A 13,928-nucleotide genomic window follows, 5' to 3' on the forward strand; every position below is an offset into this window, starting at 1 on the left:
CAGCGTCCCTTCTTGGTTCACTGCAACCTCCGCCTCTGGAGTTCAATCAATCCTCCTACCTCAGACTCCTGAGTAGCTGGGAATACAGGTGCACACCACGCCACCCCACCCAGCTAATTTTTGTACTTTTAGTAGAGATGAGTTTCACCATATTAGCCAGGCTGGTCTCCAACTCCTGACCCCAGGTAATCCACCCGCCTTGGCCTCCCAAAGTGCTGGGATTACAGGCATGAGCCACTGCACCTGGCCTATGATGACTTATTTAGCAAAACTTTCCCCATTTGACAAGTAGCTAAGAATCACCTCTTGCCAAGCAAGGAGGAAAGAAAGAGGAAGGAGAAGCCTCCAGGCCAGATCTTTCCTTTTGTCGGGGCCCAGCAGTTCAGGAGGACAAGGGAAAGGGAGGAGAATGGGGCAGCACACCCTCCTTGGTGACACTGCAGCACAGAGAATGGATTGCACTTGGACAGAAGAGGACTCACAGGCCACGGGTGCCCATGTGCCAGGCACTCCTCATGTATTTCCCGTGGAAGGTAGATGCTTCTACTCACACTTTACACGTGAACACACAGGAAGTTCAGAGACTCGCCGGAAATCAGCCAGCCAGTATGTGGCCAAATGAGGGTTCGAACCCAAGACTGTCTTATTTCAAAACCTGTGCTCTTCCTAATACATGCCACTGTTTCCTGATGAGATTGCCACATTGCACAATGCCAGGGGGCACCATTCACATGGCCATCAGTATAAGTGGCACCTGGGAGTTGAACAGTGTAGTGGCTAGGTGTCCCAAGATCAGAGGCATGATCTCCATTAAGTAGCAGCTATTGCAGAGGTGAAATGATGAGGGCCTAACCTGGTGGGCTTGGAAAGGAAGGAGCAGCTTCAAGAGACATTTAAGAGATAGATTTGACAGAATTGGCAGTTGACTGGGTGTGGAGTTAAAGAATAAGGGAGTTGAGGCTGTCTCTGAAGTTTCTAGCTTAGGTGCCTGGGAGAATGGTAATGGACTAACTGGTTAGGAAGGCAAAGAAGAAGGGGCTGTTGGTCAAAGAACGTCGTGGAATGCCATTTCCCCTACTTACCCGCTTGGCCTGGGTTAGGAGATGTACTTGATTTAAGGACACCACCTGGACCTGTGCTTTGGTCTCTTGCTTTTCTACTTAAAGTCAAACACAGAAACTTAATCTGGGTCATTAAAAGTTACTGTGCTTTTAGCTCTAGTTGACTAATCTCATCCTGTCCCCAGGGTTGACTAAATCCAGCCCCCAGTGATGGGACTTGGCTGCTTAGCCGGCTGAACATGTCCCCAGGGCACTGCTTCCCCCAGACTTCCCTTGCAGAAGCTGCCCACAAGGCCTGCCCAGCCTTTCCCTTATCCCTCGATGTTCCCATATACTAGACGCCAAAGCTGTGCATTCCTTGGCATCAGACCCTTAGACGGCTGAACGTGTCCCCAGGGCACTGCTTCTCCCAGACCTCCCTTGCAGAAGCTGCCCACAAGGCCTGCCCAGCCTTTCCCTTATCCCTCGATGTTCCCATATACTAGACGCCAAAGCTGTGCGCTCCTTGGCATCAGACCCTGTGTGGTGTAAGGCATGGTTGGTCCCTCACAGCTATGGTAATCTCACAGTTTCCCAGACCCTCTCTTCCTCTCTCCCTCCGACAAAACTACCTGAGCTCTAGGACCTCCACCTGTCTGGGCCCATCCCCAGCTCAGTCCTCACTCAGAGCCTGCCCTTGCTTCCTGGCCCAGGTGATGAACAGGCTATAGAGCCATGAAGCTTCCAGGACATTGGATGTGGCACTTCCGCTGCAGAAAGTGAGGGGTGCCCTTCCACCTACCTCTCAAGCCATTATCCATGAGGCATTCCTTCATCCCATGGTGACATCCTCCTGGATCCATCCACTTGTGGCTCTGACCTGACCTTCAACCATTGCTGTTTGGACCCTCACATGCCACTGTATACACAAAGATTTGCACACATGTATGCACTCATGCAACACACACATGCACACACTTTTAAAAATGTTTTTCATGTGAAAGCCCAGTGATAAGAAACCAAACTGTCAGGATTTTTTCTTTTAAATACAATAGTGGAATCACAGAGGAGAGTCAGCAGTTAGAACAGCGTCTACTAATGTTCTTACACCTTCTGGAGCTGTGACAGGGTGTGCTTGGTGTTAGAGTCGGCCACAGTGAGACCCCAAGGCATTAAGATTGCTTCAATCAACTGTTCTCAAAACAGCATTGGCCAAACAGCTCCTAGGTATCAGGCACTCTCTGGATGCAGTGTGGAGGTCAAAAATGAGGCAGACACATCTTTGCTTTCTGGAAGCACACAGCCCCCTGGAGAGAGAGGCCATGTGTGTGAACAAAGAATGCAACACGGGGGCCATCACAAAGCCACACACACTTGGAGTAGTGGAAGACCTGGTCCTGGTCTCTGCCCCACCACGTGGCTTTACCAGGTCCCAATGCTCAGTCCTTCACCCTGGTTCCCTGGTTTGGGACAATGGGAGTGGACTCCTGTTGGGAACAGGGACCCTCAGGATATCCCTTCCTGGGACATTCATAAGAAGATGATCAAGGTCCCCATGAGAACCTGTTCTACCAGAGGGACTGCTCCCAGCCCTTTCTGTCATTGTATGAAGGTTACAGCCGGTCAGACAGTGTGGCCTGGGTGGGGTTGGGGAGGCACAATGGGAACCTAAGCAAGCCAGATGTGCATTCTTAGGTGGTCTCGAGATGGGTAAGCAGTGGAAACCGGGTAAACTTTAATCCTTTCCATTTCTGAAATGTGTTAGTTTTTTGTTTTTGGAGACAGTCTTGTTCTGTTGCCCAGGCTGGAGTGCAGTGGCATGATCTCAGTTCACTGCAACCTCTGCCTCCCGGTTCAAGTGATTCTTCTGCCTCAGCCTCCCAAGTAGCTGGGACTACAGGCACCCGCCACTCTGCCCGGCTAATTTTTTTATTTTCAGTATCGAGACAGAGTTTCATCATATTGGACAGGCTGGTCTCGAACTCCTAATCTCGTGATCCGCCCACGTCGGCCTCCCTAAATGCTGGGATTACAGGCGTGAGCCACCGCGCCTGGCCTGAAATGTGTTAGTTTTATGAAATACCTCTCTCCACAAAATGTCTCTACCACTTGACTTTGGATTTATAAGAAGTGTTTCTCTGAATAGATTTAAGGTAGCATTTCCCAAATTGCATTCTGCAGCATGCTACTGCCAGTCATTCACGAATTTTGAAGGACAAAAAAAACCCACGGTGTTGGTTTGTTCCATGGTCAGTGTGTTTGGGAAGTTCAGGGTTAAACAAAAGCCAGCTGCTTTGCTGCCGGACTTCTTTCAGCCTTTAATAATGCTAGTGGGCATTATGAATCTTGAAAAGGCAGATATAATATGCATTGTTTTCCAGCCTTATTTGAGCATGGAAACTTGTCTTGATGAAATTTCTGTTAATGTCGCCTGGAAACCTAATACCCCGAGGAACACACTGAGAAATACTGGCACAGAAGATCATCATTGTTTGTAAACTAGCGGTGGTCAGCTATTTCCCGTATTCTTTTAGACAGTAGTCTTGATAGCAGCAGCAAAGTCTAAGTTTAGATAAAAAGAAGAATTTTCTAACAGTAAGGATTCTTAGATACGAGAACCTTAGAGTGTTGTGGGAAATTGCAGTAAAAGAATGTGCCCCCTCCCCTTTTCCTGTCCTTCCACAGGCTATCCCATGAGTCATTATAAATAGAATGAATTATCAAGGAAGCTTCTGGAATCTTTTTATCTTAAGGGGCCTTTGAAAGTTGCATATAATTGCGGGATAAGAGGGTAGGAATAAAAAGACAGGAAGACAGACTGGCTGACTTCTGGGTAGACTGTCACTGAGTGTCTGTAATTAACTCATTCATTCTTACTCTGCCTAGAACATGCATTTGAAGGGAATACCTTTCTAACTTAGGTTTCCAAGACAAGTGGTACTGAAGAAGCAGAGGGCCAGAAGCGGCCCCAGATTTCATGGTGGTCTTTCAGTAACTGTCGTATTTGCCAAATATGATGCTAAGCTTTGCATGCATCTCCAGCCCCCTGGAGAGAGAGGCCATGTGTGTGAAGAAAGAATGCAACACGGGGGCCATCACAAAGCCACACACACTTGGAGTAGTGGAAGACCTGATCCTGGTCTCTGCCCCACCACGTGGCTTTACCAGGTCCCATTTGCTCTGTTTTCACTCTGGTTCCCTGGTTTGGGACAATGTGAGTGGACTCATGTTGGGAGCAGGAACCCTCAGGATATCCCTTCCTGGCACATTTCTAAGAAGACGATCAATGTCCCCATGAGAATCTGTTCCACCCAAGGGACCGCTCCCAGCCCCTTCTGTCATTGTATGAAGGTTACAGCCAGCTAGGCAGTGTGGCTGGGGTGGGGCTTGGGAGGCACAATGGGAACCTAAGTGAGCCAGATGTGCATTCTTAGGTAGGCTCGAGATGGGTGGGCAGCGGAAACCGGTTTGAAATAGCCTGTAGGGTTGCTAATATTGTTTCTTTTAAAAAAAATGGGGATCTGAAGCCCAGAAGGTTACAGACCTTGCTTAGTCATACAGCTAGTATGGTAAGGAACCTGAAATACCAAAGCCTGAAGCCACTGTATTACCCCAGCTGCCACTGTGAATCTGTGGACATCCAGGGCCTCAGGGCTTCCTTAAAATGAGCCTCCATCCATTAGGCTATGCATGTGGGGAGAGGATGGAGTTGGGCTGATGTGTCTGCCCACATTGTTAAGGAAGCCAGGGAAAAGAGGACATTTTTCAGCCCCTGCCAACCATGCCAGCCAGGCCCCTTGGTTTGCCCACAACAGTCTGGCTCTGCCCCAGTCAATGCACCCTTGCCAAATGCATCTTCTTCTCATTAGCCATCTGCCCCCTCATGCCTACCGATAGCCCACAGCACATGGGCAGCTGCCCTGTTAGAGAGATAGGAGATAATATCAGCGTAGGAATCAATACATTCTCTGGCATGTCCTTGTTCCCCCTAATGGGAATGTGACAGGATCCAACATACACTTAATCTTTATCCAAATCTATTCTGTCAGGTACTGGTGGCTTCAGAGGAAGCTTGGTACCTCCAATTTGCACACAAAAGCTAATGAAGCCAGTCTCTGGGCAGGTGAGCTCAGGCCTGCAGCCTGAGGCCTTGGCAGTGTCTGGAACTAAGTGGCAAGGATGCGAGGGTGGCGCCAGGGGCCTATATCAGCTAAGTCTTCAGAAGAGGAGACTGCCTGGAGGAAAGCAATCTTTCTGCCTGGCCAGAAGGAAAGCCCAAGGCACTTGCCATCTGTCATGTCAGGCTGAGTGCTGACAGGCTAGTCCTGAGGTCTGAAAGTCCTGTGTACCCCCCAGGGTGTGGAGCTGTGTGTGAGGCACTTCAATGACCATGTGATGAATGTGACTTTGGTGTGAAAAGATGGCCTGGCATATATTTGAAGGCATCTTTCCGGGAGTGGGGATCAGTAAGCTGAATAATCTACACTTTCTTGACTGGTTTTGCTGTGCGAGGCCCCGGGAGACCTTGGGGGCCAGAGCTCTGCACTCAGAGAGGGCACAGCCCCTCACTGTAACACTAACTGGCCTCTGTGGTGCTCACACCTGCAAGCTAACTAGCGCTTGGCCCCACTCGGGTGATTGGATGAGGACCACGGGTTGCTGGGAGAACTCCTTTGCCCTTCTAAATGTCACTGCCTTAGATGGGGTTTCCCTGACTGCCTCATCTAAAGCAGCAGCCCCTCACCCCCACTCCCACCTCCATAGCTATATGAAATGATGATAAATTTGTTTCCTTACTATGTCTCTTCCACCAACTGCAAGCTCCCTGAGAGCAGCTAGGCTGTGTGTCTCTCTCATCCATCCTCCATGCATAGAACAGTGACTGGCATGTGACAAATGCTTAAATGTTTATTAAGCGAATGAAAAACTTAGTGGCAAATGAAGGCACCACCCTACCTGCAGATCTTCAGATTGAGGTTCTTGGAAAGCAAGCTTGGTGTTGGCATTCCTCCACTGCCAGTTCCTTTGGGTCTCATCATGCAGAAGAGAAAGGCATGTTCCCGAGCCTGGCATCCTGGCCCTTAGGGTCTGGCCTCTGCTGACCCAGCTTCATTTCTCATCATCCCTCTCCCAGGCCCCCTTGTATCCTGTGTGCTAACCCACACTTCAAGTGTGTAAGACTTGGGGTCCTGCTGGAAATGCAAGCTTGGATTCAGGTGGTGTTAGGTGAGGTTCAGGAATTATTGTTATTATTTTTGAGACAGAGTTTCACTCTTCTTGCCCAGGCTGGAGTGCAATGGCGTGATCTTGGCTCACTGCAACCTCTGCCTCCAGGGTTCAAGTGATTCTCCTGCCTCAGCGTCCCGAGTAGCTGGGATTACAGGCATGTGCACCATGTCTGGCTAATTTTGTTTTTCAGTAGAGATGGGGTTTCACCATGTTGGTCAGGCTGGTCTTGAACTCCTGACCTCAAGTTATCCACCCGCCTCGGCCTCCCAAAGTGCTGGGATTACAGGTGTGAGCCACCATGCTCGGCCTCATCATTTTTTAAAAAGGAAACTGGATGATGCTGACAGTAGAATCATACTTTAAGAAGAGATGTCTTCATCAAAGTGTAAGAACCCCACGGGAAGTTCACTGAAAGGGCCATGCACTTTCTCAACCCTGGGCCCTTGTATACATGGGGATTTCTAGCTGGAGTAGCCTTTGACCACCCACAGTTCTCCACCCAGAAAATGCCCATCTATCCTTCAAGACTCAGCTCAAGCATCCCACTTCCCATGGAAAACAACCCATGTGCCTAGTGCTGCCTCCACTAGGCACATGGGTTTTTTTCTTTCTCTCTCCAGCTAGTGCATCTTGTATATACCTTGTTTAGCGATCATTCTACTAATTTTTTTCTCCTCAGTCCTCGACCATGACACTTGTTAGCTCCCAGGAAAACTGCTCTTGTTATCTCTGGACCCATAGGTCCCAACACAGTGTCTGGTGTTCACTGAGCTAGAATGAGGTACCTGATGTGCTCTACCAAAGTCCGTCCTTCACTTCACCCCTTCCTAACTATGTTCTCTATTTCTGATGCTGGGTCTTTCCAGGAGTTCTCACTCCAGAGAATGGACAGCCTTGTGGATGATCGTGTCAACATCCTGGGATTTTCCATTTTCAACCAATCCCATGCTTTCTTCCAAGAGTTTGCCCAGAGCCTCAACCAGTCCTGGCAGGAGAACTGTGACCATGTGCCCTTCACTGGACCTGCGGTAAGTACCCGCCAGAGCTCCTCCTGGTGCCCTTTGGCCTCTGCACTTTGCCCCTCTGTGTGCCAACCCCTGGGCAACACACCCTCCTAGAGTCCAGCCTTCTCTCGCTCCAGTCCCAGCTCAGAAAGGGAGGTAGAGAGGTGCTGGGTGCAGTTGCAGGGGATGAGGTTTGGGAAACAGTGAGCTATAGACAGCAAGGAGGGGGCTGTGTGGAGGCATTGGGTTGTCACTTAGTGATGTCTGCAGCCCTCCGGTGGCCTGATTGTCAGTGCTACTATTGCTGAAAGCTACCTGGGGTTAGGATCCAAGAATCATTTGGAAGCGCCTTTAAGCTGATCTACCACCTCATTTTTCAGATGAGGAAACTGAAGCCCAGGCTGGAATGGGATGTGGAGTGGGGATGTGGGGGTCTTGTTTAAGGGCAAATGTCGAGGCTGCTGCAGAGTGGAACTAGACCCTGGGACTCCTGGCTCCTGGTGTGGTGCTCTGTCCATCCCATGGCCACTTCCTGAGTCAGAGCTCATCCTTTCTGCCCAATACCTGTGCTTCCTCTCTGCAGTTCTGGCCCCTCCTGCACGTGTGATGGAAGCAAATCTTCCTACGGCCATTCTCCACAGAGTTGGATGTTGTTCTCCGTGGGGCAGGCCAAGAATATCTGCTTGTGTACATTTGTTAAAAGGCTAGTTCTCAGGAGACTAGGAGTGTGTGTGTGTGTGTGTGTGTGTGTGTGTGTGTGTGTCTGTGTTTTGAGGCAGGAGTACAGTGGTGCAATCTCTGCTCACTGCAACCTCACCACCTGGGTTCAAGCGATTCTCCTGCCTCAGCCTTCTGAGTAGTTGGGATTACAGGCGCCTGCCACCATGCCTCACTAATTTTTGTATTTTAGTAGAGATAGGGTTTCACCATATTAGCCAGGCTGTTCTCAAACTTCTGACCTTGTGATCCACCTACCCCAGCCTCCCAAAGTTTTGGAATTATAGGCATGAGCCACCACGCCCAGCCGATTGTGTGGCTTTTAATGCCTTATCCTAGCCCCATTATACACATTATTTTATTTTTAAAAGCCACACGAGGCAGCCCTTGTGATGCTCACCAGAACTTCCTGAGGCAGCTACTATCAGTATCTCCATTTTACAGATGATAAAACCGAAGCCCAGAAAGGTTAGGCAAATAGCCCAGGGTCACACAGCCAGTGAGCAGAGGACCAGGATTGGAACCCAGGCCGTACAGCTTTACAGTTTATACTTTTAATCTCTGTGCCACTTCGCATCTCTCTAGGACTGTCATATCCTTGCCACATTTCACTGTAATTGAGCCTGGCTAGATGGAAGTACAGTGATGTATGCACAGTGACATTTTGGTCACCATGGACAACATGTATGATGGTGGTCCCACAGATAGTAATACCACATTTTTCTTGTCCCTGTTCTATGTTTGGGTGTGTTTCAGTGTGCAAATACCTACCATGGTGTTACAATTGCCTACAGTATTCAGTACAGTCACATTTGTACAGGTTTGTAGCCTAGGAGCACTAGACCATACCATATAGCCTGGGAGTGTAGTGGGCTGTAGTATCTAGGTTTGTGTGAGTACACTCTATGTTGGCTGTACAATGAAGAAATCACCTAATGATGCATTTCTCATAATGCGTCACCGTTGTTAAGTGACACACGACTGTAGTTACTAGGTATTTGTTGAATGAGTGAGTGAGTGAGTGAGTCAGGCTGAATGATGACTTAGAAAGAAGTAGATTAAAATTAGGCCTAGGAGATGGCAGTGAAATTGGGTACTCCTGGAATGGGAAATTCTCTGGTGAGTTTTAAAAGTAAGAGTGATGCCTGTCTTTAATAAGACATGCCCAGAGGCAAGGGCATGTCTAGACATCCACACACTTGGCATCTAATTAGTGCTCGGCCAACATGGTGACCTTGGAGGGGGGCTGCGGAATCCGGGGCATGGACTTAATGACCTTTCACAAAACTCTGTGCCTTTATGATCATGCGACCTCGTAGACATCTTAGGAAGGAAGGAGTAGCTAAGGAGTTCAGAGCTCATGGAAAACTCAAGAAGGTTTGATCCAGGGAGTGGGACGGGGGAATGGGTTTGTGAAACAGAGTCTCATGAAGGTTTATGGAATCCATCCCAACAAGCTATTTTAGACCTAAAAGAGGCAAAATCTCATGGGAAAGATCGAAGAGGGCAGCTGAAGGAAGGGGTCGTCTCTGTTAAATGGCTTAAGGGACAGAGAGGGACTTCTTAAAGCACAATGTCACGTGCAGGAATCACTCAACCCCCAGCAGCAATGCAAGCCCTGTTCTCCCACCTGAGTCTGCTGTTCTTACAGTTCTAATTCCAGTCTTTTAATAGGCGCTGACAAACTTGAAAGTGTTACAACACAATATTAAGAAATGAAAAAAAAATCTGCCTCTTCCCTTCAACCCAAACCTCACCACACTTGGCATCTGGCCTAGGGAAGTAAATGGTCCCAGGCTCTATTTCCTCGTTCTCTCTAAGGGTTTTGGCCTTTGCGTTGATGTTCACATTGGCCATGAGCAGACAGATCAGAGTCGTTTGGTTCCTAGTGGGCTTCTTTGTAAGGATCCAGCACAAAGCCCAGAGTGCCTTTCACAGAACCGTGGGTCAGTGCTGTCATGGTCAGACAGGCTGAAAAGACCACCGGCCTTGGAGGCACAGAGCCTGGAGTCAAATACTGGCCTTGACATTTTCTCACTGTATGATCTTAGGCAGTGACGTAACCCCTATGGGCCTCAGATTCTTTTTCCATAATTTTAGATGAGTTATTCCTGACCATCTTAGAGCATTATTGTGAAGATAAAATAGGATCTGATCTTATCTTCAATTCACAATTATTCACCAAGTCATTTCATATAGCAACCTATATATGCCAAATGCTGGAATAGACATTATTAAATATATCAGGTAGCTTTTGCTATGTAAATACTGTGTAACAGCCAACTCCTAAATCTCATGATACACAATCAATATGCATACAGTACACATTTATATAGCTCATGCACTTGTGGGTCAGCTAGGGAGCAGCTCATCTAACTGAGTCTGAGGCTCAGATGGGCAGCTCTGCTGCTCCGGCTGAGATCTCTCAGCATGCATGGGTTGGCTAATCCAGACTGGGCCTACCTCTTGCTCTTCCCCTGGACCAGCAGGCCAGCCTGGCATATTCTCATGATGATGGCAGAAAGGCAGCAAAGCAAGTGGAAACACAAAGACCTGTTAGTCCTAGGCTCCCAGAAAGGCACACCCTCATTTTCTTGGCCAAAGAAAGTCACACACACAAATTCAATGTTAGGGAGTGAGGAAATGCACTCTACCCTTTTAGAGGAAAAAAATGCAAAGTCACATGGTAAAACATCTGAATACCTGAATACAGTGTGTGTCTTAGTCCATTTGTATTGCTTTCAAGGAATACCCGAGGCTGGGTGATTTGTGAAGAAAAGAGGTTTATTTGGGCTTCTGGTTCTGCAGGCTGTACAAGAAGTGTGGTGCCAGTATCTGCTTCTGGTGAGGGCCTCAGGAAGCTTCCATTCTTGGTGGAAGGCAAAGGGAGGGGTATACGCAGCTTACATGGCAAAAGAGAAAGCAAAAGAGATAGGGGAGGAGGTACCAGGCTCTTTTCAACAGCCAGTTCTTGTGGGAACTGGAGTGAAAATTCACTCACTCCTGCAAGAATGGCACCAAGCCATTTGTGAGGCATCCACCCCCTTTATCCAACCCACCAGGGTCACTTCAACATGAGACTTGGTGGGACCAAACAAACCATGGCAGAGTGGGGTGAAGGAGTGGCCCCATCATGTAGTCACACAGTGAAGATCAAAGTCATTGTTCTCTGGTGCGCCATGCAGGAGCAGGGTTCACCTCCACCTCTGGGAAGGTGACTCCTAGCATATGTTACTCTTATGGAACCAGAGGGAAGCCCCTGATTTTGGCCTGCAGAGGTCAGGGGAGGCTTGCCTGAAGAGAGGGAAGCTAATAACTCACTGCTTGCTTTGTTTTTTTTTTATGAGATGGAGTCTTGCTCTGTATCCTAGGCTAGAGTGCAGTGGCACGGTCTCAGCTCACTGCAATCTCCACCTCCAGGGTTCAAGCAATTCTCCTGCCTCAGCCTCCTGAATAGCTGGGACTACAGCCATCTGCCACCACGCCCAGCTTATTTTTGTATTTTTAGTAGAGATGGGGTTTCACCATCTTGGCCAGGCTCGTCTCGAACTCCTGACCTCGTGATCCACCCACCTTGGCCTCCCAAAGTCCTGGGATAACAGGCATGAGCCACAGCGCCTGGCCCTCACTGTTCGTTTTCTGTGTGCAAAACACCAGGCAGAGTCCACGGCATCCAGGTGGAGTAGGGGTGCTGTGCTGACTCTCTCAGTGGACTGGAGAGGGTGTCCTGTCACGGGGATGCCACCCGAGGCAGTTTAAAAGATAGAAACCCTGACCTCGTTTGTCTCCTTCCCAGTCCAATGTCAGACCTCCCAAAGCCTCAGCATCTATGCTCCCCAAGAATGCTTGTGGGGTGTTCAGTGAGTGGGGCCATTCTCTAAGGGTCTCTCGGTGCTGCTGGCAGAGAACAAGAGTCAAGATGGGCTGAGCTGCACCAGCTCAAGGCTGCCTCTGGGAACCGTGCAAGGAGAATCCATGTGAGTTTCAGGTCTAGAGCTGGTCCTTGTGCTGGTCACAGATTCTGCGTCTACTTTAGTCAGCTTTCTCTCAGCCAAGCCCCTTTGGTCTTCTTGCCAATAAAATGAACAAGTGTTCTTGCAAAGTAGTGGAGGATGCTTACCCCACCTGGTTTCACCTCGGCATGGAGCTGAAGACTCCTGTAGCCCTTCCCATGAAATTATCCCACCTTCTCCTATTTTGCTCCTCAGGGCATCCTAGTAACAGTTAAGATTGGTCTTGTAGCCCTTTTGGACAGGTGGGGAAACTGAGGCATGCTTGTGCCAGAAGGCACATCAAGGTTCCCCCAAGTCAGCACCCTAAGGTAACCTGGAGTAGAACCTTCATCTGTCTCTTAGTGTCAGAGAACTTTCCAGCCACTGTCTCTATGGCCTCCAATAGGGAAGGGAAGGTGTTCCAGACAGTTTCACCTCAGTGCATGGAAAGGAAGCTCACGGCAGTGACAGTAGCAACACACCTCCCTCAAGGCTTCTCATTTTAGCAACCACCTTTTAAAAAGCAGTGCCTATTAGATCCACTTGGTCCAGCTTGGCATTCAAGTCCTGGATGTCCTTGTTAATTTTCTGTCTCATTGATCTGTCTGATATTGACAGTGGAGTGTTGAAGTCTCCCACTATTATTGTGTGGGAGTCTAAGTCTCTTTGTAGGTTGTTAAGAACTTGCTTTATGTATCTGGGTGCTCCTGTATTGGATGTGTATATATTTAGGATAGTTAGCTCTTCTTGTTGGATTGATCCTTTTACCATTATGTAGTATCCTTCTTTGTCTCTTTTGATCTTTGTTGGTTTGAAGTCCATTTTACTGGAGACTAGGATTGCAACTCCTGCTTTTTTTTGTTCTCCATTTGCCTGGTAAATCTTCTTCCATCCCTTTATTTTGAGTCTATGTGTGTCTTTGTATGTGAGATAGGTTTCCTGAATACAGCACACAAATGGGTCTTGACTTTTTATCCAGTTTGCCTGTCTGTGTCTTTTGATTGGGGCATTTAGGCCATTTACATTCAATGTCAATATTGTTATGTGTGAATTTGATCCTGCCATTTTGTTACTGGCTGGTTTTCTTGCTGGTTAGTTGACTCATTTTCTTCATTGCATTTTTGGTCTTTGCCATTTGGTGTGCTTTTGCAGTGACTGGTACTTGTTCCTTTCCATGCTGAGTGTTTCAGGAGTTCTTGCAGGGCAGGTCTGGTGGTGACAAAATCTCTCAATAATTGCTTGTCTGCAAAGGATTTTATTTCTCCTTCACTTATGAAATTTAGTTTGGCTGGATATGAGATTCTGGGTTGAAAGTTCCTCTCTTTAAGGATGTTGAATATTGCCCCCATTCTCTTCTGGCTAGTAGGGTTTCTGCCAAGAGATCTGCTGTGAGTCTAACTGGTTTCCCTCTGTGGTTGACCTGACCTTTCTCTCTGGCTGCCCTTAGCATTTTTTCCTTCATTTCAACCCTGGTGAATCTGACTATTATGTGCCTTGGGGTTGTTTTTCTTGAGGAATATCTTTGTGGAGTTCTCACAATACGAAAGGAAGGAATCTTCCCTAACTCATTTTATGAGACCAACATCATCCTGATGCCAAAACCAGGCAGAAACGCAACTAAAAAAGAAAACTTCAGGCCAATATCCATGATGAACATTGATGCAAAAATCTTCAATAAAATACTGGCAAACCGAATGCAACAGCATATCAAAAAGCTTATTCATCACAATGAAGTAGGCTTCATCCCAGGGATGCAAGCCTGGTTCAACATATGCAAGTCCATAAATGGAACCCATCACAGAAACAGAACCAAAGACAAAAAACACATGATTATCTCAAGATGCAGAGAAGGCCTTCGACAAAATTCCACAGCCCTTTATGCTAAAAACTCTCAATAAACTAGGTATAAACAGAACATATCATAAAATAATAAATGCTATTTATGA

At 47.9% G+C, this 13,928-nt stretch overlaps 1 protein-coding gene across 1 annotated transcript in view; it reads left to right on the forward strand.

Annotated features, from left to right (window-relative positions):
- GRIK4 (glutamate ionotropic receptor kainate type subunit 4) overlaps nucleotides 1-13,928 on the forward strand; it is a 388,236-nt gene that overhangs the window by 250,126 nt on the left and 124,182 nt on the right. The window contains exon 10 of the mRNA XM_021671204.2: nucleotides 7,136-7,297. Within this exon, the coding sequence (XP_021526879.1) occupies nucleotides 7,136-7,297 (162 nt within the window). The remainder of the gene's footprint in view (nucleotides 1-7,135; nucleotides 7,298-13,928) is intronic.

Source organism: Aotus nancymaae, unplaced genomic scaffold (genome assembly GCF_030222135.1).
Source record: "Aotus nancymaae isolate 86718 unplaced genomic scaffold, 86718_ANA_hifiasm-v0.15.2.pri h1tg000012l, whole genome shotgun sequence".
NCBI classification, from domain to species: domain Eukaryota; kingdom Metazoa; phylum Chordata; class Mammalia; order Primates; family Aotidae; genus Aotus; species Aotus nancymaae.